This window comes from Tachyglossus aculeatus, assembly GCF_015852505.1.
Source record: "Tachyglossus aculeatus isolate mTacAcu1 chromosome 12 unlocalized genomic scaffold, mTacAcu1.pri SUPER_6_unloc_4, whole genome shotgun sequence".
NCBI classification, from domain to species: Eukaryota; Metazoa; Chordata; class Mammalia; order Monotremata; family Tachyglossidae; genus Tachyglossus; species Tachyglossus aculeatus.
Window position 1 is genome coordinate 4,282,611 of NW_024044831.1, and position 21,585 is coordinate 4,304,195.

The 21,585-nt window shown below is 47.6% G+C and overlaps 1 protein-coding gene across 1 annotated transcript; it reads right to left on the reverse strand.

Moving 5' to 3' along the window:
• Nucleotides 1–19,984: 19,984 nt before the first annotated feature.
• On the reverse strand, nucleotides 19,985–20,881 carry LOC119921670 (olfactory receptor 5B12-like). The gene is made up of 3 exons (XM_038741753.1): nucleotides 20,660–20,881; nucleotides 20,318–20,591; nucleotides 19,985–20,283 (listed from the first exon to the last, which is right to left on the reverse strand). Exons 1-3 carry the CDS (start codon nucleotides 20,879–20,881, stop codon nucleotides 19,985–19,987), a joined length of 795 nt encoding a protein of 264 aa, XP_038597681.1.
• Nucleotides 20,882–21,585: the final 704 nt, after the last annotated feature.

A 21,585-nucleotide genomic window follows, 5' to 3' on the forward strand; every position in this document is an offset into this window, starting at 1 on the left:
ATTGTGTGCAGGGAAAATGTCTACCAACTCTGTTATATTGAACTTTTCCATGTCCTTAGTACACTGCTGGACCCAGAGTAAGTGCTCAATAAATATGTTCGAATGATTGATTGATTGAGACTTGAGTTCTGTTGCCAGCTCTGCTACTGGCTTGCTTTGTGACCTGGGGGCAGTGACTTAATATTCCTAGGATCTCTCTTCCCCTTACACTCTGAGCCCGAGTAGGACAGGAATTGTGTCTGAAAGGATTCTTTTGTTTGTACTCCAGCAAGTGGAACGACATAGGCACACAACCTCTTAGTGAATACCACAAGGATGTCATTATTAGTAATGACTATGAAAATGTACTGATACACTCTTTAGCATGACTCTGGGGATGGGAATTAAAGTTAGAAAACAGGAAGAGGTATGGGAGAAGGGACGAAAGGATTATTTCAGTTCCATCTTTCTTGTAAAATCCATCCTCTCTCATCAATCCATCTTTCCTTCCTTCCATCCATCCATCTTTCCAACCATTCATCTATCCATCCATCCATCAATCCATCCATCCAGAGCAGGGGCTTGGTAGTCAGAGGTCGTAGGTTCTAATGCCGGTTCCGCTCCGCTACCTGTCTGCTATGTGACCTTGGGCAAGTCATTTCACTTCTCTGTGCCTCAGTTCCCTCATCTGTTAAATGGGGTTTGAGATGTGAGCCCCAGGGGGGACACGGACTCTATCCAATCTGATTAGCTTGTATCTGCTCCAGCACTTAGTATTATGCCTGATATATACTAAACGCTTCATTAAGGCCATACGAAAAAATTACAGTTGGCTGATTGACTGACAAATTGAGTGTCACAGGTTATGAATTAGACAAAGTTGAAAGCATTCACAGTGGCTATAGACTGTCGTTGAAAACAGGAACCGTTGGAACTCTGGGCTTCAGACGTTGCTGTTTCCAAAGCAACCCCGGGGGCCAGCACCATCACTGACGCTGCAGGGACCGGATCCTTGTCTCCCAGGAGCTTCAGGAACCACGTGACCAGAGGGTGCTTGGCTTGCCCAGGCCACGACGTTCATTGGAAGGGCCCCGAGCCATCCTCCTGGCATCCCCCTCGGAGCAGCTCCTGCTTTATCAACAGGGATGGGGGCCCGGACCGGAAAACTTCTCGGTGACTGAGGGAGAGCGGAGGGATCAAGGGCTCCGCTCTGTTCCTTTCTGGCTGACCGAACCTAGGAGTCTGAGGGGAAAGAGGGGACCAGCCCAGCCCTGCAGAAGTCAGCGAAGCCCAGTCTCACACTGCTCCGAGAGTGTGACCCTGGTTTGAGTGGGATAGAGGGGCAGAGGGGGCACGGGGATGAGAATGGAAGAGATGAAGCCAGTCTGGAGCCTAAGTTGGGGCTCGGACCAGGGTTAAAGCCCCCAGAACGGCAGGGGTGCTAGCAGGAGAGGAGGTGTTTTCCAGTTCAGTAACCTCCAACCATCACATACCTCTCCTCCTTCCTTCTCGAACCTGGTATCATGCCAACAACCCGCCGGGCTACTGTGCTCTGGCACAGCGTCAGCACTGTGGACAGTCACCTTGGCCTTCAGTGGGTCCCAGAATCCCTTGCAGAGAGTAAATGAAAGACAGGGCTGAGAGACTGTGACCAGCTTTGGACAGCCACTGGCACAATCAGCAATTCCTTCACGGAAGAGTTCTTCCCAAATGTTGGGAGAAGACAAATAGTGGGAAAGGTTGGAAACCCTGCCCTTGTGGGCCTTCCAGCCTACCGGGCTAGGTTGAAACAGTCTAATTTACTATCAATCAATGAATTTTGAATCATACTGATTGAGCGCTTCTTGTGTGCCCTAAGCCCTTTGAGAGTAATAATAATAGTATTAGTACTTTTTAAGCTCTTACTATGTCCCAAGCACTGACCTAAGAGCTTGGGCAGACATAGTTAAGCAGCCTGGATATAGTCCTTGATCCACATGGGGCTCACAGTCTTAACCCCCATTTTACAGATGAGCTAACTGAGGATCAGAGAAGTTAAATGACTTGCCCGTGGTCACAGCTGACATGAGATGGAACCAGAATTAGAACTCACGTCCTTCTGACTCATTCTGACTCCCAAGCTCGTGCTCTATCCACTTTGTACCACCATAACACACACATTCCCTGCTCCTTCTAGAAGGAAGAAAAAAGAATGGAAAGATGAATATGCAATTATTGTATGCCATTTTACGTATGATGAAATTGAGGCCCAGAGAAGGGAATCGACTTGCTCAAGGTCCCACAGCAGCCAAGGGACAGAGGCAGGATGAGAACCAAAGTCCTCTGACTCTCACTAAGCTATACCTGGGAGAGTACAATAGAATAGAGCTGGTAGATGTGCATGCTGCCTTCAAGGAGCTCACTGTCAAGAGGAGAACTCATTGGGTACATGCTTTTCCCACTAAATGAGGATGGAAATAAGTTGATTCTCGCTTGTGTGAGGTGAAGTGGGTTTAAAGGGCTGGGAAATGAATCGGGGTAGCTGGTCGGAGGGGCGGGGGATTTTAGCAGTGCTCAGAATTCGGAAAGTACTGTGCTCTCTCTGATCTTGAGTGGATAAGAGACGGAGTTCCAGGCTAGGATGGAAATGGGAGAGTCGATCGTGAGTAACAACTAGAAAGTTGCTTTTGAGAGCTGAGAAGACGATTTGAATGATGGAAAGGGGGTGAAGTGCAGTCATAGGGCAGAAAGCCTTCAAGCCTATTGTCAGATTTTGTTCCTTGTGAAAAGACACAACTTGTCCTGAGAGGAGATTGAAAAGAGGAGCGATGCTTTAGGAAAGGACTAGATGAATAATGATATATGCTTGCGTTTGTGTGAGTACAAGTGTGAATGCAGATACTGAGCAAATTGAGTCAGTTTCATGTATACCTGGGTTTTATTTTTGTTGCTTGTTTTATGGTATCATTAAGTGCTCATTATATGTCAGGTAGTGTACTCAGCACTGGGATGCGTACACGCTAATCAGGTTGGGCACAGTCCATGCATCACATAGTGTTTTCAGTCCTAATCCCTAATTTACTGATGAGGTAACTGAGGCACAGAAAAGGAAAGTGACTGGCCGCAGGTCATACAGCGGACAAGGGGCAGAGACAGAATTAGAATACGGGTCCTTCTGTCTACCAGGCCCATTCTATCTCTACTAAATGGATGATTTCATTTGTAAAGTCACTTCTTGTTTGACTCTAAAAGCACCGAAAAAAATTCACAACAGTCATGAACATATCTTCATGTTCTCTGACCTCTCCTAATCGCCATTCATTTTAGTTTCGGCCTCCTCAACCAAACATAATTCTCTTGATATTTATTACGTGCTTACTATGTGCCAAGCAAAGTACTTAGTGCTGGGGGAGATTCAGGGCAACCTGGTAGAACACAGATCGTGTCCCACGAGGTATTCCCAGACGAAGTAGGAGGAAAAACAGGTATTGAAGCCTCATTTCACTATTGAGAAATTTAGTCACTGTCCCATGGCTGTGCAGCAGATATCTGGGAGAGGTGGAATAAGAACCCAGATCCTCTGACTCCAAGTCTGAGTTCTTACCATAGTGCAACCGGTTTCTACAGTTTGAAGCGGATTGGTGCTTCCAATGGAATGGAAGCTCCTTGGAGGCTGTGATCATATGTACTAATACCGTGTCCTCTTTACGTAATCAATAAACATAATTGATTGACTTAGACTTTTTCTTTCAACCCCACCGTCAGTGTCTCTAATTTGAAGTCTTCAATCCCTCTTCCTGTGCAGGGAGTCAACATCATTCCCCAGAAATGTTCAATGTCTCCACGGTGAACTCAAAGATCATTATGAATTCAATAACTGTCTCCTCTCCATAGAGAATCACCAGCAAGTGTCCTGTCATTTCCTTCACTCATCCCATCAATTGACTCTAACTTTGACTCTTCCCTCATCAAATGAAGAAAGTCAATGCTGCCTCCCCAATATGCCCAACGTCTCAAAGGTGACGAGATTCCTCCTGCTGGGTTTCTCAGAGATCCGGGAGCTGCAGCTGGTCCACACCACAATGTTCTTCCCGGTCTAACTGGTGGCACTGACAGGAAATCTCCTCCTCCTTGCTGTCATTGCTCTTGACTGGCACCTACACACCCCCATGTACTTCTTCCACAGGAAACTGTCCATCCTCGACTCTGTCGAACCTTCTTCCTCGAACCTGTCCTCCTCATCTCTCTCACGGTCCCGAAGTAGGTCGTCATCTCCTTGACCGATCATAGATCCATCGCCCTCCTGGGCTGTGTCGCCCAAGTCTTCGTGGTCTTTTCGGTCACTTCAGAGCTGGCCATCCTCACGGAGATGTCCAACAACCACTATACCGCGTTCTTCTGCCCCCTGTGTTATGAGATCAACATGAAAAACTGGGCCTGTGGAAAAGTGGTGTCCGCCTCCTGGCTCAGCGGGGTGCTGTTTGGGGTCTTGTATTCTGCTGAGCTTCCCTGAGCTTCTGTGGGTCCAACATCGTCCAGCAGTTCTGTGTCGTCCCTTTCCTGCTGACGATCTCCTGCTCCGAGGACCAGGCTCACCATCGATGTCATCGTCACTGGTGGGGTAGCGTTATCTGTCAACTACTTCATTTCCATCGTCGTCTCCTAGGTCCACATCTTCCAGAACGTGCTGAGGATGCCGGCCACCAAGTGTCGGGCCAAAGCCTTATCCACCTACCTGCCTCAACTCACAGTCGTCACCATATTCCACTCTATTACCTTCATCTCCTACCCCAAGCCCGTGTCAGACGTCCCCTCAGTTTTGGACATGCTTGTGTCCGTGACCTACACCGTGGTGCCCCTAGCCCTAAATCCTCTTACCTACAACCTGAGGAACCGGGACATGGGACAGGGAGACACTGCCTCTCCCTCTCCTCCCCCTCCCCATCCCCGCAGCCTTACCTCCTTCCCCTCCCCACGACACCTGTATATATGTATATATGTTGGTACGTATTTATTACTCTATTTATTTATGTATTTTATTTGTACATATTTATTCTATTTATTTTATTTTGTTAATATGTTTTGTTTTCTTCTCTGTCTCCCCCTTCTAGACTGTGAGCCCACTGTTGGGTAGGGACCGTCTCTATACTTTGCCAACTTGTACTTTCCAAGCGCTTAGTATAGTGCTCTGCACACATTAAGTGCTCAATAAATACGATTGAATGAATGAATGAATGAATAAATGAATGAAGGCCGCCTTGGGGAAACTCCTAAAGGGGAGATTCCTCCTCCCTCCTCTAAGGGACTAAATGTCTGTTTCCTTTTACTGACTATCTCATTCCTCATCAGGGTTCTGACCGTGGGGATACCATACAAAGAGCTGTCCAAAGAGAAAGTCCAGCCCCTGAGGATTTGTCAATGTCTGGGACAGAGGCTGACAAGCCGTGTGTGAATGTAAGCCCTGGGTGGACGGGGATTGCCTCTATTTATTCTGAAGTATACTTAACAAGCGCTTAGTACAGTGCTCTGTACACAGTAGGCTCTCAATAAGTACGATTGAATGAATGAATGAATGAATTTGACTGATCAAATCCTTGCTTCGAATCCATTCACTCATCCATCCATCCATCCGTCCATCTGTCTGTCTGTTCACCCATAGCTTGTATGTACTTCAATGCTTAGAACGGTCCCTGGAAAATAGCAAACAATTAGCACGTACCATTATGAAAAATAATCAGGGAAGGTCCAGTGGATTTAACAGAGTTTCAGGAAGGGGGTTTGAATATGGGAAGCCCTATGGTCTGGTGGATGTGAAGGGAGACCAAATTCCAATCAGAGGAAAGATGGTGAGGTAGGGATCTGAGTTGGAGGAGTAGGGAACGAGGCACAGTGAGATGGTGAGCTTGGGAGGAATGGAGAATGCAGATAGAAATTGAGTAGGAGAAAATAATTCATACCAACTGATCGATCATTTTTATTGAGTGCTTATTATGTGCAGACCTTGATGCTAAGCGCTTGGGAGAGTACGATATAACAATATAATAGGGTTGGTAGCCACATTCCCTGCCCAAGTTGAGTTTACAGTCATGAGGGGAATGTCTAAGATGGATTGCTGCAGATTTCAGATGGCCCCAAGCCCTGGCATGGGATGAAGTTCCAAAACGCAGAGCTTAACCAGAACACTATTATTAATCACAGAAAGGGAATGATGATTAGTGTGTTGATGTTGACAAAGGAGTCCCAGAGTGGGAACCACACGGGAATAGGAAGTTATTTAGGTTATAGGGGTAGGGGCCGCAGTGACCCCACCATCCCAGACTCCCCCGGGCCTGAAATGCCCTCCCTCTGCCCCTCCGCCAAGCTGGCTCTCTTCCTCCCTTCAAGGCCCTGCTGAGAGCTCACCTCCTCCAGGAGGCCTTCCCAGACGGAGCCCCTTCCTTCCTCTCCCCCTCGTCCCCCTCTCCATCCCCCCATCTTACCTCCTTCCCTTCCCCACAGCACCTGTATATATGTATATATGGTTGTACATATTTATTACTCTATTTATTTATTTATTTATTTATTTTACTTGTACATTTCTATCCTATTTATTTTATTTTGTTGGTATGTTTGGTTCTGTTCTCTGTCTCCCCCTTTTAGACTGTGAGCCCACTGTTGGGTAGGGACTGTCTCTATGTGTTGCCAATTTGTACTTCCCAAGCGCTTAGTACAGTGCTCTGCACATAGTAAGCGCTCAATACATACGATTGATTGATTGATTGATTCCGAGATTCCCGGACGGTCAGCTGGCTCAGCGGAGCCCTGTCCTCTGATGGGGAATCCCCCAGGAAACAACCCGGCCGTCGTCTGAGATGACGGTGCAGCCATTCAGAGAGCCGAGAAATTGAGGGAGGATCCTGACAGCTCTCACACCTCACCCAGACCTTCCTGTCAACACTACCAGTGTTCAGGACCAAAGAGATAAAGTGAGCCTCTCTTTCAGTAGAGGTCGATGCTCCCCAGCCCAGGACCGGCTCCGTAACTCCGGAGAGGAGCAGGGGAAAGGTGAGGGAAATTTCAATAGGAAACTGGGATGATCTGGGTCAGAGTCACAATTTCTCTAAATTAAAAGCATTGTTGTTTTGCGGAAAGAGCATGGGCCCGGGAGTCGAGAGGACCCAGGTTTTAATCCCAGTTCTGCCACTGATCTAGTGTGTGACATTTGTCAAGTCACTTCACTTCTTTGCGTCCCAATTACCTCATCCATAAAATGGGGATTAAGACTGTGAGCCCCGTGTGGGACAAGGACTCTGTCCAACCTGATTTGCTTTTATCCCCTTCAGTGCTTAATACAGTGCACAACACATAGTAAGCACTTTCAACCGATACCATTAAAAAGTCCTGAGAGTAAGAACTTGTTGATGGACAGAATTTTGCCATAATCCCTGTTTTTGCTGGAACGTGTCTTGGCTAGGAATTTGCAAACTTCCATTCTACACTACGAGCCTGTTTGGACGCAGTGTATTGTGTTGCAGGAAGAAATGCCTTGTGCGTGTAGTGTCCGACAAAGTGAATTGTAGAGCACCAGCCTTCCTTAAGCACATCGTTTCCCGATTACACGACCCCTGCGTTCTAGATTTTCATAGCGCAAATCAATCAGTGGAACTTATTGAGCGCTTACTGTGGGCAGAAAACTGGACACAATCTCTGCTGATGTTTCAGAATAAAATAGACATCATCAACGTGGAAAGTTTTCCGTTGTGTCCTGAATTGAGGCAGGAGGCAGGAAGAGATGACCAGGTGAGCTTCCCTTTCTCGACTGCAAGTTGGATGTGAGAAGGGAACGTGTCGACCAACGCTGTTGTAGTGGATTCTCCCAAGTACTTAGTACAGTGCTCTGCACACAGTAAGCGCTCAATAAATATCATTGATTGATTAATGGATTGATTGAGGTTCATCTCTGGTCAAGTGCATTATTTTGCGATGTGAGTTTCTCCCTGAATGTTTTTAATCCCTGTCTGAAATCAGGTCCTATCATGATGCCCAAGGACATCTTGCGGACATGCCCAACGTCTCCAGGATGAGGGAATTCCTGCTGCTCGGATTCTAGGAGATCAGAGGGCTGCAGCTGGTCCACGCCGTGCTGTTCCTCCTGGTCTACCTGGCGGTTCTGACAGGGAATCTCCTCATCGTCGCCGTCACCGTCCTCGATGGGCACCTCCACACGCCCATGTACTTCTTCCTCAGGAACCTGGCCCTCATCGACCTCTGCTTCATCTCCGTCACCATCCCCAAATCCGTCACCATCTCCCTGTCTAACTGCTGATTCGTCTCCTTCTAGAGCAGTGCCACTCAGCTCTACCTGGTCGTCCTGCTTGCTACCTCGGAGTTTTTCATCTTCATGGCCATGTCCTTCGACTGCTATGCCGCCATCTGTCTCCCCCTGACCGATGAGTTCCTCATGGAACCAAGGGCTTGTGGGAAGATAGTTGACGCCTCCTGGCTCAGAGGAGGGCTGTTAGGGGTTTTATTTTCAGCTTTGATCTTCTCCTAGCCCTTCTGCGGATCCAACATTGTCCAGCACTTCTTCTGTGACGTCCCGTCCCCCCCCCCCCCCCCCGATGAAGATCATCTGCTCTGATCACTCCGCCATCGACGTGATCATGACCTTTGGGATAACCATAAGTGCGGTAGGCTTCATTCCCATTATCGTCTTGTATGTGCGCACCTTCTGGGCTGTGCTGAGGACGCCGGCTGCCAAGGGCCAGACCAAAACCTTCTGCGCCTGCCTGTCCCATCTCGTCGTCGTCAACGTCTTCCTCTTCACAGGCATGTTTGGTTGTCTCAAGCCGCCTTCACACGCTTCCTCGGTGTTCCACCTGCTGATGTCCGTGTTCTACGCTGTCATGCCCCCGGTCCTGAACTTCCTGAGGAACCAGGACTGTGAACAGTCTTAAAAAGGAAAGTTCCCCAGATTCCTTTATAGGTCGAAATGTCCATTTCCTTGTGCTGATATTCAATCCCCAGTCAATCAATCACATTTACTACAGGAGTGAAGCATGCTGTCTGGGTTGTAGTAGGAGAGTAGTGAGGTGATGTAGGAGGGGTCAAGTTATTGAGTGCTCTAAAGCCGTGATGAGGAGTTTCCGTTTGATGTGGAGGTGCATGGGTAAACGCGGGAGGTTCTCGAGGAGTGTGGAAACATGGATTGAAAAGCTTTTATAGAAAGATTATCAGGGCAGCAGAGTGAAGAATGGACTGGAATAGGGAGAGACAGGAGGCCTGGGATGTCAGCAAGGAAGCTGATAAATTCATCAAGATGGGATAGAATAAAGGATTAGATTAACGTGGTAGCAGTTCAGATGGAGAGGAAAGAGCAGATTTTAGCGATGTTGTGAAGATGGAACCGACAGGATTTAGTGATGGATTGAATTTGTGGGTTGAATGAAAGAGAGAAATCGAGGATAATGCCAAGGTTATGGGCTTGTGATACAGGAAGAATGGTGGATCATCTGCGGTGATGGGAAAATCAAGGGGAGAAAAGGGGTTGGAAGGGAAGATAAAAGATTTGGTAGGCACGTTTCCTGCGCAGTAGGAGCTTACAGTCTAGGGGGGAGTGATTATGCCACTGGGAACCATGACACTTGAGTTCTAATCCCAACCCTTGGGTAACCAACTTAACCTCTCTGGGTCTGTCTGTAACATGACGATTTGATACATGCTTTCTCTTTATCTTATATTCTGAGCCTCTTACGGCCAGGGACTTTGTCTGAGCTGATCATTTTGTTTCTACTCAGGACTCGTTACAGCCTTTTGCATGTAAATGGTTAATTAAGACTATAATGATAATGTTGATAATTATGATTATGTTAATTAATTATGATTATGATCAGGAGCCCATGAATTTGTACTTCTTGGTTTAGATACAGCTACCCCCTGCAGATTCTTGTAACAGTATATTTAGAGGGATCTTGTAATTGCTTTCTAGGGTATCTTACACCTGTGTTAATGACAACAATAATAATAATTATTATTATTATTACCATTATTATTATGGTATTTTTCAGCGCTTTCTTTGTGCCAGGCACGGTACTAAGCACTGGAATGGGTACATTTCTCCTCCTTTCAAAGCCCTACTGAGAGCTCAACTCCTCCTGGAGACCTTCCCAGACTGAGCCTACCTTTTCCTCTCCTCCTCCTCTGCTACCCTTCGCTCTCCTTCCTCCCTCCCTCTGCCCTACCCTCTTCCCCTCCCCACAGCCCATGTGTGTATTTGTATATATTTATTACTCTATTTTATTAATGATGTGTATATAGCTATAATTCTCTGTATTCTGATAGCATTGACACCTGCCTACCTGTTTTGTTTTGTTGTCTGTCTCCCCCTTCTCGACTGTGAGCCCGTTGTTGGGTAGGGACCAACCCTATATGTTGCCTACTTGTATTTCCCAAGCGCTTAGTACAGTGCTCTGCACACCGTAAGCTCTCAATAAATATGATTGAATGAATGTATACAAGCAAATCGGGTTGGACACAGTCCCCTGTCCCACGTGGGCCTCACAGTCTCAATCTCCATTTTACAGGTAGGGTACCTGAGGTACACCGTCGAGGACGGTGACAGTGACGATGAGGAGATTCCCCATCAGGGCCACCCGACCCTAGAGAAATCTCCCTCCTGGGCTCTGTCACACAAGTCCTCTCCGTGGTCTGGTTTGCCGGCTCAGAGCTGTTCGTCCTCACGGCCATGTCCTACGACCGCTACACCGCCATCTGTCTCCCCCGAGCTGCGAGGTTGTCATGGCCCCCGGGACCTGTGGTAAGATGGCCGCCTCCTCCTGGCTCAGCGGGGGAATGTTTGGAGGCTTGTTCTCAGCTGGTACTTTCTCCCTGTTCTTCTGCAGATCACCGCGCTTCACCAATTCTTCTGCGATATCCCCTCCTTAGTAAAGGTCTCTTGCTCTATCTCTTGCTCTTGACGCGATCATGACCAGCAGTGTCTTCCTGCGAGTGGTGTGCTTGGCCTTCATCGTCGTCCCGTACGTGCGCATCTTTCAGACCGTGCTGATGATGCCGGCCGCCGAGAGCCGGGCCGAAGGCTTCTCCACCTGCTTGCCCCACCTTGGTGTCACCGCTGTTTTCTTCACCACAGCCTCCTCCTTCCACTTGAAGCCGCCGTCCCTCTCCCCCTTGACGCCGGGCCTGCTGGTGTCCGTGTTCTAAGCCATGGTGCCCCCGCCCTGAACCCCCTCATCTACAGCCTGAGGAACCGTGACTTGAAGGCCGCCCTGGGGATGGTCCTGAGGAGGCGATGTCTTTCCCGGAAATGAAACCCGATCCCGCCATAATTGAACTTTTAAAGAGGTCGTGGTCCTGTTTAGGCAACTGGGCACCGGGAAAGTCATTGACGTTTGAGACTGCACGTTTAGGTGACACCTCCAGTTGAAACCACGGGCCTTATCATCTCATCTGACCCGAGATGAAATTCATTCCATCGTAATTACTGAGTGCTTACTCTGTGCAGAGCGCTGTATTAAGCACTTATAACACCACTCATACCCCTTCGGCCACCTGCTTCAGCGGAATCATCACCCCATCGCCACCTCAATCAATCAATGGTATTTATTGAGTGCTTACTGAGAGCAGAGCACTGAACAGAGCACTTGGGAGATCACAGGGCAGTAAAGTAATAGATTCATTCCCTCCCCACAGTGAGCTTACAGAGCAGAGGAATTAGTCAATAAATCGTGTTTATTGAACGCTTACTGTGTGCAGAGCACCTAAGTGCCTGGGAAAGGACAGCATAACAATGCAATAGACACATTCCCTGCACTCAATGAGACGTCTAGAGGGGGAGACAGACATAGAACCCAGGTTTTCTCACTCTCTGTCCTGTGCTCTCTCCACTGGGTCACGCTGCCTCCCTGTCTACATCCAGTGCTTAGCACAGTGCTTTAGAAGTTGGTAGAGAAGCAGCGTGGCTTAGTTGAACGAGCACGGGTTAGGGAGTCAGAGGATGTGGGTTCTAATCCTGGCTCTGCCACTTACCAGCTGTGTGACTTTAAGCAAGTCACTTAACTTCTCTGTGCCTCAGTTACCTCGTCTGTAAAATAGGGATGAAGACTGTGAGCCCCTCGTGGGACAAGCCGATTACCTCGTATATACCCCAGTACTTAGAACAGTGCTTGGCACATATGAAGCGCTTAACAAATGTCATTATCATTATTATTATTATCGTCATTGACTTCCTGACTCCATCTCTCCCTACTTTCCACAGGCTACAAACGTCTTCCACTTCACTAGTCAGGGGCACGAGAGCAAACCGGTAGAAGGAGAGGAATAAAGGTAACGTGACGACACATCCTATATGATTCTCTCTGACCTCATTATCCCCTTCCTTTCTATATGTCGACCTTGATTCTCTTCATCCTCGTCAGTCACCTCTAGCTCCATCCTCCCTACGAGCAGAAGCAGCAGGGCCTAGTGGATAGAGCTCGGGCCAGGGAGTTGGAAGGCCATGGATTCTAGTCCCAACTCTGCCACTTGTCTTCTGTGTGACCTGGGACAAGTCACTTTCTTTCTTTCTTCCTCAGTTACCTCATCTATGAAATGGGGATTAAGCCTGTGAGCCCCATTTGGGACAGGGACTGTGTCCAACCTGATGTAGCTTGTTTGTACCCCGGTTCTTAGTACAGTGGCTGACACACAGGCAACATTTAAACACCATAAAAATTTAAAAAGCAGAGGATGGGCAGAAGGGTCTCCCCAGTCTTTGGACCTGCAGAATGGAGAAACCGGCCAACACACATAATTGTTGACCACCTGCCACTTCACCTTCTTGGTGTCATTTCGCTGACCCTCTGCACTATTTGTGAAACATAAAATCATCAAATTCAATGTGTTTTATTGCTCATTACACCCACTACAGGTATTAGACTGAGGCGGCGAGGCCCAGTGGAAAGAGCACGGATCAGAAGGCCTGGATTCTGATCCGTTCAACCACTTGCCTGATGGGTGACATTGGGCAAGTAACTTCACTTTTCTGTGCCTCAGTTCCTTTATCTATGAAATGGGGATTAAATATCTATTCTCCCTCGAATTGTGAGCTCTACGTGGGACAGGGGCCGTGTCTGAACTGATTATCTTGTATTTTCCCCAGCACTATGAACAGTGCTTGATAGGTAGTAAGGGCTTAACAAATACCACAGTTTTGTAGAGTGTGGCCAGAGATTGGGTTTTAGTTTCCAAGCACTTCATACAGTCCACTGCGGATTGTAAGTACCTCATGGACAGGAATTGTGTCTACCACAACAATTCTACTCTCCAAAACACGTCGTATAGGTCTCTGGAAACATAAAGTGCTCAGAAATTATCCAATAGGCCACACTAAGAAGTAACATGACCTAGTTGATTGGTACCGGGCCTGGGAACCAGAAGGACCTGGGTTTTAATCCTGACTCTGTCAAATGTCTTCTGTGTGTCCTGGTGTAAATAGCTTGACTTTTCTGGGCCTTAGTAACTTCATCTGTAAAAATGGAGATTACGACTATGAGCCCCAAGATGGGACAGGGACTGAATCCGACCTGATCATCTTGTATCTTCCCCAAGGCTTAGAACCGTGCTTAGCACATAGTAAGCGCTAAAAAAATACCACATTTATCATTATTATGATCATCACAGAGCTTGGCACAGAGTAAGACCTGCCAGGTCTTACTTTATTCATCTTCTCTCCCAGCCCCTCAGCACTTATGTTCATATCTGTAATTTCTTTATTTATTCATATTAATGCCTGTCACACCCTCTAGACCATAAGCTCATTGTGGGCCGAGAATGTGTCTATTTAATGTTATGTCGTACTGTCCCAAGCACTTATTATAGTGCTTTGCACACAGTAAGTGTGAAATAAATACGATTCAATGAAAAAATGAATGAATCAAAGTAAGTGCTTAGTATAGTACATGACAAATATTAGGCACTCAATAATGATAATAATAATGGTATTTGTTAAGTGCGAACTATGTGCTAAGCACTGTTCTAAGCGCTGGGGTAGATACAGGGTAATCAGGTTGTCCCACATGTGGCTTACACTTTTAATCCCCATTTTACAGATGAGGTAACTGAGGCACAGAGAAGTGAAGTGACCTGCCCAAAGTCACACAGCTGATATGTCGCAGAGCGGGGATTAGACCCCACGTCCTCTGATTCTCAAAACCATGTTCTTTCCAATAAGCCACGCTGCTCAGTAAATATCATTGATTGACTGTGGGCAGGAAACATGTCTGCTAATTCTATTGTATTGTACTCTCGAAAATATTAGTACAGAGGTCTGCCCATAGTAGGCACTCAATGAATACCATTGATTCATTCAGTCACTGATTGTGGACAAGGAATGGGTCTGCTAATTCTATTGTATCGTACTCTCCCAACGATAGAACAGTGCTCAGCACATAGTAAGCACTAAATTAATACCACTGACTCTTTGAGTGACTGAAAGACCATCAGCTCCCCCCCTTACTACATTGCCATGTAGACTGTAAGCTCGACGTAGGAAGGGAGTGTGTCTCCCAATTCTGCTGTATGGTACTCTTCCATGTGCTAGTACAGTAAGTGCTCAATAAACACCACAGATCTATCGATTGATTGATTCCTTGTGGGCAGGGAATATATCCACCATCTCTGATATATTATCCTCTCCCATGCATTTAGTACCGTGCTCTGCACGCCGTAAGCACCCAATAACCACAATAGATTGGTGGATCGATTGACCACATGAAGAACAGCACTTAAACTCTCCACAGGTCTGGACGTCATGAAAAGGTATGGAGGGTGTTTCTGAGGGACAAACCCCACTGTAAGAGGTGAGAGTAAGAGAAGTCTATAAGGACTCGGGATGCCTGCTAATGCTGTTACACTCCAAGCCGGCACACTGGCTCCTCTAATTCCAACATTCTCAGTGGACTTCCAGCTTTGTACGTATTTATTATTCTATTTATTTTATTAATGGTATGTATGTATCTATAATTCTATTTATCTATTTTGATGCTATTGATGCCAGTATACATGTTTTGTTTTGCTGTCTGTCTCCCTTTTCTTGACTGTGAGCCCGTTGTTGAGTAGGGATTGTCTCTGTTGCCGAATTGTACTTTCCAAGTGCACACAGTAAGCGCTCAATAAATACGACTGACTGAATGAATGAATGGATGAATGAATGAATGCATATGTCATTGCCAACATCCTGCCTCTGTCCTGGAACGATCTTCCTATTCACATAATAATAATAATAACAATAATGATAGAATTTATTAAGCGCTTACTATGGGCCTAGCACTGTTCTAAGAACTGGCGTAGCTCCAGGTAATCAAGTTGTCCCACATGGAGCTCACAGTCTTAATCTCCATTTTACAGGCTAGGTTAACTGAAGCACAGGGTAGTTAAGTGACTTGCCCAAGGTCACACAGCAGACGGGTGGGGGAGTCGGGATTAGAACCCACGTCATCTGACTCCCAAGCCCGTGCTCTTGCAACTGGGACACGTTGATTCTCTTTATATCCAACCGACGAACACTCTCCCCTCCTTCAAAGCTTTATGGAAGGCCCATCTCCTCCAAGAAGCCTTCCCTGACTAAGCTCTCCTTTCATCTTCTCCCACTCCCTTCTGAATTACCCTGACCTGTTCCCTTTATTCATACCCTCCCAGCCCCACAGCACTGATGTCCATATCTGAAATTGATTTATTTCTATCAATGTCTGTCTTCCCCTCTAGACTGTAAACTCGTTGTTGGCAGGAAATATGACTGTTTATTGTATGCTCCCAAGCACTTAGGGCAGTGCTCTGCATACAGCAAGCACTCAGTAAATACAATTGGCCGACTAATTGACTGACCACTTTAAGAGGTAAAAGTAAGGAAATGACCGACATCACATCCTGGTGAGAGTTCGACCCTCTCCGGCTTGTCATGAAATCAATCAATCAATCAATCAATCAATCGCATTTATTGAGGGCTTACTGTGTGCAGAGCACTGTACTAAGCGCTTGGGAAGTGCAAGTTGGCAACATATAGAGACGGTCCCTACCCAACAGTGGGCTCACAGTCTAGAAGGGGGAGACAGAGAACAAAACAAAACATATTAACAAAATAAAATAAATAGAATAGATATGTACAAGTAAAATAAATAAGTAAATAGAGTAATCAATATGTACAAACATATATGCATATATGCAGGTGCTGTGGGGAAGGGAAGGAGGTAAGACGGGGGGGATGGAGAGGGGGACGCGGGGGAGAGGAAGGAGGGGTCTCAGTCTGGGAAGGCCTCCTGGAGGATGTGAGCTCTCAGTAGGGCCTTGAAGGGAGGAAGAGGGCTAGCTTGGCGGATGTTGGGAGGGAGGGCATTCCAGGCCAGGGGGATGACGTGGGCCGGGGGTCGACGGCGGGACAGGCGAGAACGAGGCACGGTGAGGAGATTAGCGGCAGAGGAGCGGAGGGTGCGGGCTGGGCTGTAGAAGGAGAGAAAGGAGGTGAGGTAGGAGGGGACTAGGTGATGGAGAGCCTTGAAGCCCAGGGTGAGGAGTTTCTGCCTGATGCGCAGATTGATTGGTAGCCACTGGAGATTTTTGAGGAGGGGATTAACATGCCCAGAGCCTTTCTGGACAAAGACAATCCGGGCAGCGGCGTGAAGTATGGATTGAAGTGGGGAGAGACACTAGAATGGGAGATCGTAGAGTAGGTTGATACAGTAGTCCAGACGGGATAAGATGAGAGCTTGAACGAGTAGGGTAGCGGTTTGGATGGAGAGGAAAGGGAGGATCTTGGCAATGTTGCGGAGCTGAGAAACTCAGCTCTATGAAACTGTGAGCCCTATATGGGACAGGGCCTATTTCCAACTCAATTTGCTCCTATCCAGCTCAGCGCATAGTACAGTGCCTGACAGGTAGTAAGCGCTTAGCAAATGCCATAGTTATTATTATTAATGGCTTTGATTGTCACGTCATCTGTTCTGGTCCAGTCTCCATTCGGCCTTTCCTAGAGTCCTCCACTCTGGGGACTGGGAACCAAGGTAAGTCGACAGCCAACCGAGAAACCGAGGAAATTCCATAGCAGAATCCGATAATCCCACCTCCTAATTATCTCCTGTGGCCCATCCTGGAAGCACCAGACCCATGCCCAGCAGGGGCATCATCAAGCTATGCCTCTGCAGTCTGGAAACTTCTCATCCACGATAAACACATCAGTCGGTTAATTAAACATGAGTGAGAAGCCATCACCCTGCCAGGTGGGCTCCCTGATTGATTGCAGAGGAAACCGAGTCTCTGACTTATTCTCTGTTATTCTCCCGCGGCAGGACCACCTACCTCAAATAACGGCCCCTGAGGAACGCATGTAAGTAGCTGCCTTTTTTGTTGTTTTTTAATGATATTTGTTAAGCGCTTACTATGCGCCAGGCACGGCACTAAGTGCTCGAGTATATGCAAGGTTATTAGGTTGGGCACAGTCCCTATCCCATATGGAACTCACAGAGGGAGGACAGGTATTAAATCCCCATTTTACAGAAGAAGAAACAGGTGCACATAGAAGTAAATGGACTTGTCCAAGGTCACAGAGCAGGCAAGAGGCAGAGCTGGAATTAGAACCCAGCCCTCTGACTCCCAGGCCCGTGTTTTCCCACTAGGCCACTCTAGAAATGATAATTTCTCCCTCTAGCTCACAAGGATGTTGTAAATTCAAAGATGGGATGAACAACTTGAAAAGGCTTTGGAAAAAAAAGTGCTATGCGATACCCATAATAATTGCTTTACACTATATATAATGATATAACAATGACTGCTATGCATAAAAATGATATTTATGAAGCAACTACTAGGGGCTAAGTGCTGAAATAGGTGCAAGATAAAAATGTAATCTTGGAACAAGGAATGGGGTGATCTAATCTTTTTGTCTGTGTGTGTGTGTGTGTGTGTGTGTGTTTTGTAAAGCGCTTACTATGTGCCAGGCATTGTATTAAGCGCTGGGATAGGTTCAGGCTAATCATTTTGGACATAGTCGCTGTCTCACGAGTGGCTCAACGTCTTAATCCTCATTTTACGGATAAGGGAACTGAGGCACAAATAATTGAAGTAACTTGCCCAAAGTGACCCAGCAGATAAATCATAGAACTAGGATTGGAGTTACAACTCTAATCCTCTGAATCCCAAAGCCCAAGCCCTTTCCACCTGACCATCCTGTAACCAATCAATATGATTTATCATGGACAGAACATTGTGTGCTTGGGATAACACGGAAGAGTTAGAAGATACGAACCCCCCTCCTTGTCACCCCACTCACACACCTCGGGGAGTTCCAGTCAAATGAGTAATAACCTCTGTAGCTCCATTTCCCACAGTTCTCTGCACCCAGTAAATTCTCAATATACATCATCAATTGATCGATCAATCAGAGGATGTAGGGACATGTAGCAAGAATCAGAATGACCTGGATTCTAATCCCAGCTCCACCACTTGTCTGTTGCCTGACTTTGGGCATGTCATTTAACTTCTCTGGGCCTCAGTTAGCCAACCTGTAAAATTGGGAGATTAAGGATTAACGTGATTAGTTTGCATTGATCCCAGCCCTTACTACAGTGTATGGTCCATAGTAAGTGCTTAACAACAACAACAAGAAACAGGAGAAAGAATCAGAAACCGTAAAGGGTGTGTCTGTAAACAGATCGGCCTTCGTCTCAGCAGGAACTGGCCTTCCTAGACTAAGCCCCCCTTTTCCTCAGCTCCCCCTCCCATCTTGCACACATACTCGTAATATCATTATTAACAGTATTAGTATTAATATCATCATTAGCATCAGCACTATGGTATTCGTTAAGTACTTACTCTGTGTCAAGCACTATACTAAGCACTGTGGTAGACACACGCTAAACAGGTCAGACACAGTCCCTGCCCCAAATGGGGCTCAGTTCGAAGTAAAAGGGGCAACATGATTTGAATCTCCATTTTATAGAACAAGAAACTGGAGCACAGAAAAGTGAAGTGACGAACCCAAGGTCACACAGCAGGCAGGTGGCAGAGCTGAGAGTAGAATCCAGGTCCCCTGACTTTCAGGCCCGTGTTCTATCCACTTGGACACACTGTTTGTCTTAACTTGTCTATGCATTCATGTATGACTATCACTCAAGCCATCAAGCAGTCATATTTACTGAGTACTAACCTTGCAGAGCACTGTACCAAGCACCTGGGAGAGTACAATAAGCTTAGAGACAACAGGGGAAGACAGACATTCAAATAAATTATAGATTCAGTGTCCCTTTAATCCTTATTCTGGGTCCACCAGCTTTCAGTATATTATGATCTGTTTCACTGTTAAGAGTACTGACTATATGCCAAGTACTGTACTAAATACTGGGGTAGACACAAGATGATCAGGTCCCACATGGGATGCACAGTCCAAGTAGCAGGGAGAACAGGTATTGTACCCCCATTTTGCAGATGAAGGACCTGAGACAAAGAGAGTTCATTTAAGTCATATTTGCTGAATGCTTATCGTGTGCAGAACACTGAACTAAGTGCTTGGGAGAGTCCGATGTAACAATAAACAGACACGTTCTTTGCCCTCAGCGAGCCTACAGTGTAGAGCTATACTCTTGAACTGCAGTCTAGAGACATGAAGCGACTTGCCCAAGGTCACACAGCAGGTAGGCGGCGGGGCCAGGATCAGAAACCACTGAGAGCTCGTTGTAGGCGGGGAAAAGTTCTGCTTATTGTCATATTGTACTCTCCCGAGTGCTTAGTACAGTACCTTGCATGCAGTGCTCTGCACCCAGTAACCACTCAATAAATACAATTTAATGGAAGAAGGAATGAAAGGAAGCGCTCAATAAAGGAAAATGACTGAATCATTCATGAATGAAGTCCTCTGACGCCCAGCTCCGTGAGCTTTCTACTAGGGCACCCTGCTTCTGAGAAGTGTAAGCTCCCCGTGGACAGGGAATGAGTCTCCTCTAGCGTTTTATCGAGCGCTCAGTCCAGCGCACCTACTCCCGGGGGAGCCCAGTCCATAGTTGTCCTATGGGTGCCGAAGAGATCCCGGCGGGCCTAACGTCCGTCTCAGCACCTGCCGGAGGGCCCCCTTGACCTCCTCATTCCTCAGGCTGTCGATGAGGGGGTTGAGGACGCCATACACCATGTCCACGAGCCCGTCTCTTCCTGGAGAGTGACCGCAAGATGGCCGGATGTAGGTGAAGATGTCAGGGCCGTTGAAGCGGCCGACTGCCGACAGGCAGGAGGTGCAGGTGGACCAGGTCCGGCACTTCCCCTCGGCCGAGCGCCTCTTCAAGGTGGCGCCCACGACGAGTACGTAGGAGCCTAAAGTGATAGAGAAGGCGCCGATCCCGCCTACCGCCAGAGAGGGACAGGCCCGTCACCGGAGGGACGTCGCAGTAGTACTGGTCCACCAGGTGGGAGAGGCAGAAGGTCATCCTGAAGGTGAAGGACGCGTGCAGGGGAGAGTTGAGGAAGCGGGCCGGCCCTGCCCCGGCCGCCAGCGCGACGCACACGTTCCCGTCCATGAGAACAGCATAGTGGAGAGGGCAGTGGACGGCCAAACGATGCTCAGAGGCCGTGTCTTCCAGGGGGAAGACGTCCTCACCCTTCGGGGCCACCAGGAAATATAGCTGAAGGGCGCACCCAGGCAACGATATCGCCGGTCTCTAGAGGCGAGGCCCCGCAGTATCTTGGGCACCGTGGCCATGGGGCAGAAGACATCCAGCAACGACAGGGTGGTGAGGAGGAAGTACATGGGCGTGTGGAGACGGTGGTCGCCGCGGAGGGCGAGGAGGAGGGCACCGTTGGCCAGGAGCGTAGCCGAGTAGATGGCATGGAAGGCCGCGAATAGCACCTCCGGCCGGTCCGACAGTCCCTTCAGAAGGAAGCCTATCACCCCGGTTCCGTTTCTCTCTGCCATCCGCGGGCGGTTAACTCGATCCGACCGTGGGCAGGAAGGACCTGGGTGCTAATCCTCCTCTTCTGTTGGGTGACCGCGGGCAAGCCGCTCCACTTCTCTGGGCTTCGGTTTCCTCATCTGTAAAATGGAGATTGGGACTCTGTCCTGTCTTATTATCTTGAACCTACCCCAGAGCTTAGTACAGTGCCCGGTACACGGTAAGTGCTTAACAAATACCCTCAAGAAAAAAAAAATATCCGTGGAGTGGAACAGGTCTTGGACTGGAAGTCAGAGGACCTGGATTCATTCATTCATTCAATCGTAGTTATTGAGCGCTCACTGTGTACAGAGCACTGTACTAAGCCCTTGGGAAGTACAAGTTGGCAACATGTAGAGAAGGTCCCTACCCAACAGAGGGCTCACAGTTTAGAAGGGGGAGACAGACGACAAAACAAAACATATTAACAAAATAATGTAAATAGAATTAATATGTACAAGTAAAATAAATAAATAGAGTGATAAATATGCACAAACATATATACATATATACAGGTGCTTCGGGGACGGGAAGGAGAAAAGAGGGGTGGGGGGGGGAGAGGAAGGAGGGGACTCAGTTTGGGAAGGCATCCTGGAGGTGGTGAGCTCTCAGTAGGGCTTTGAAGGGAAGAAGAGAGACATCTTGGCGGATGTGCGGAGGGAGGGCATTCCAGGCCGGGGGAGGGGGA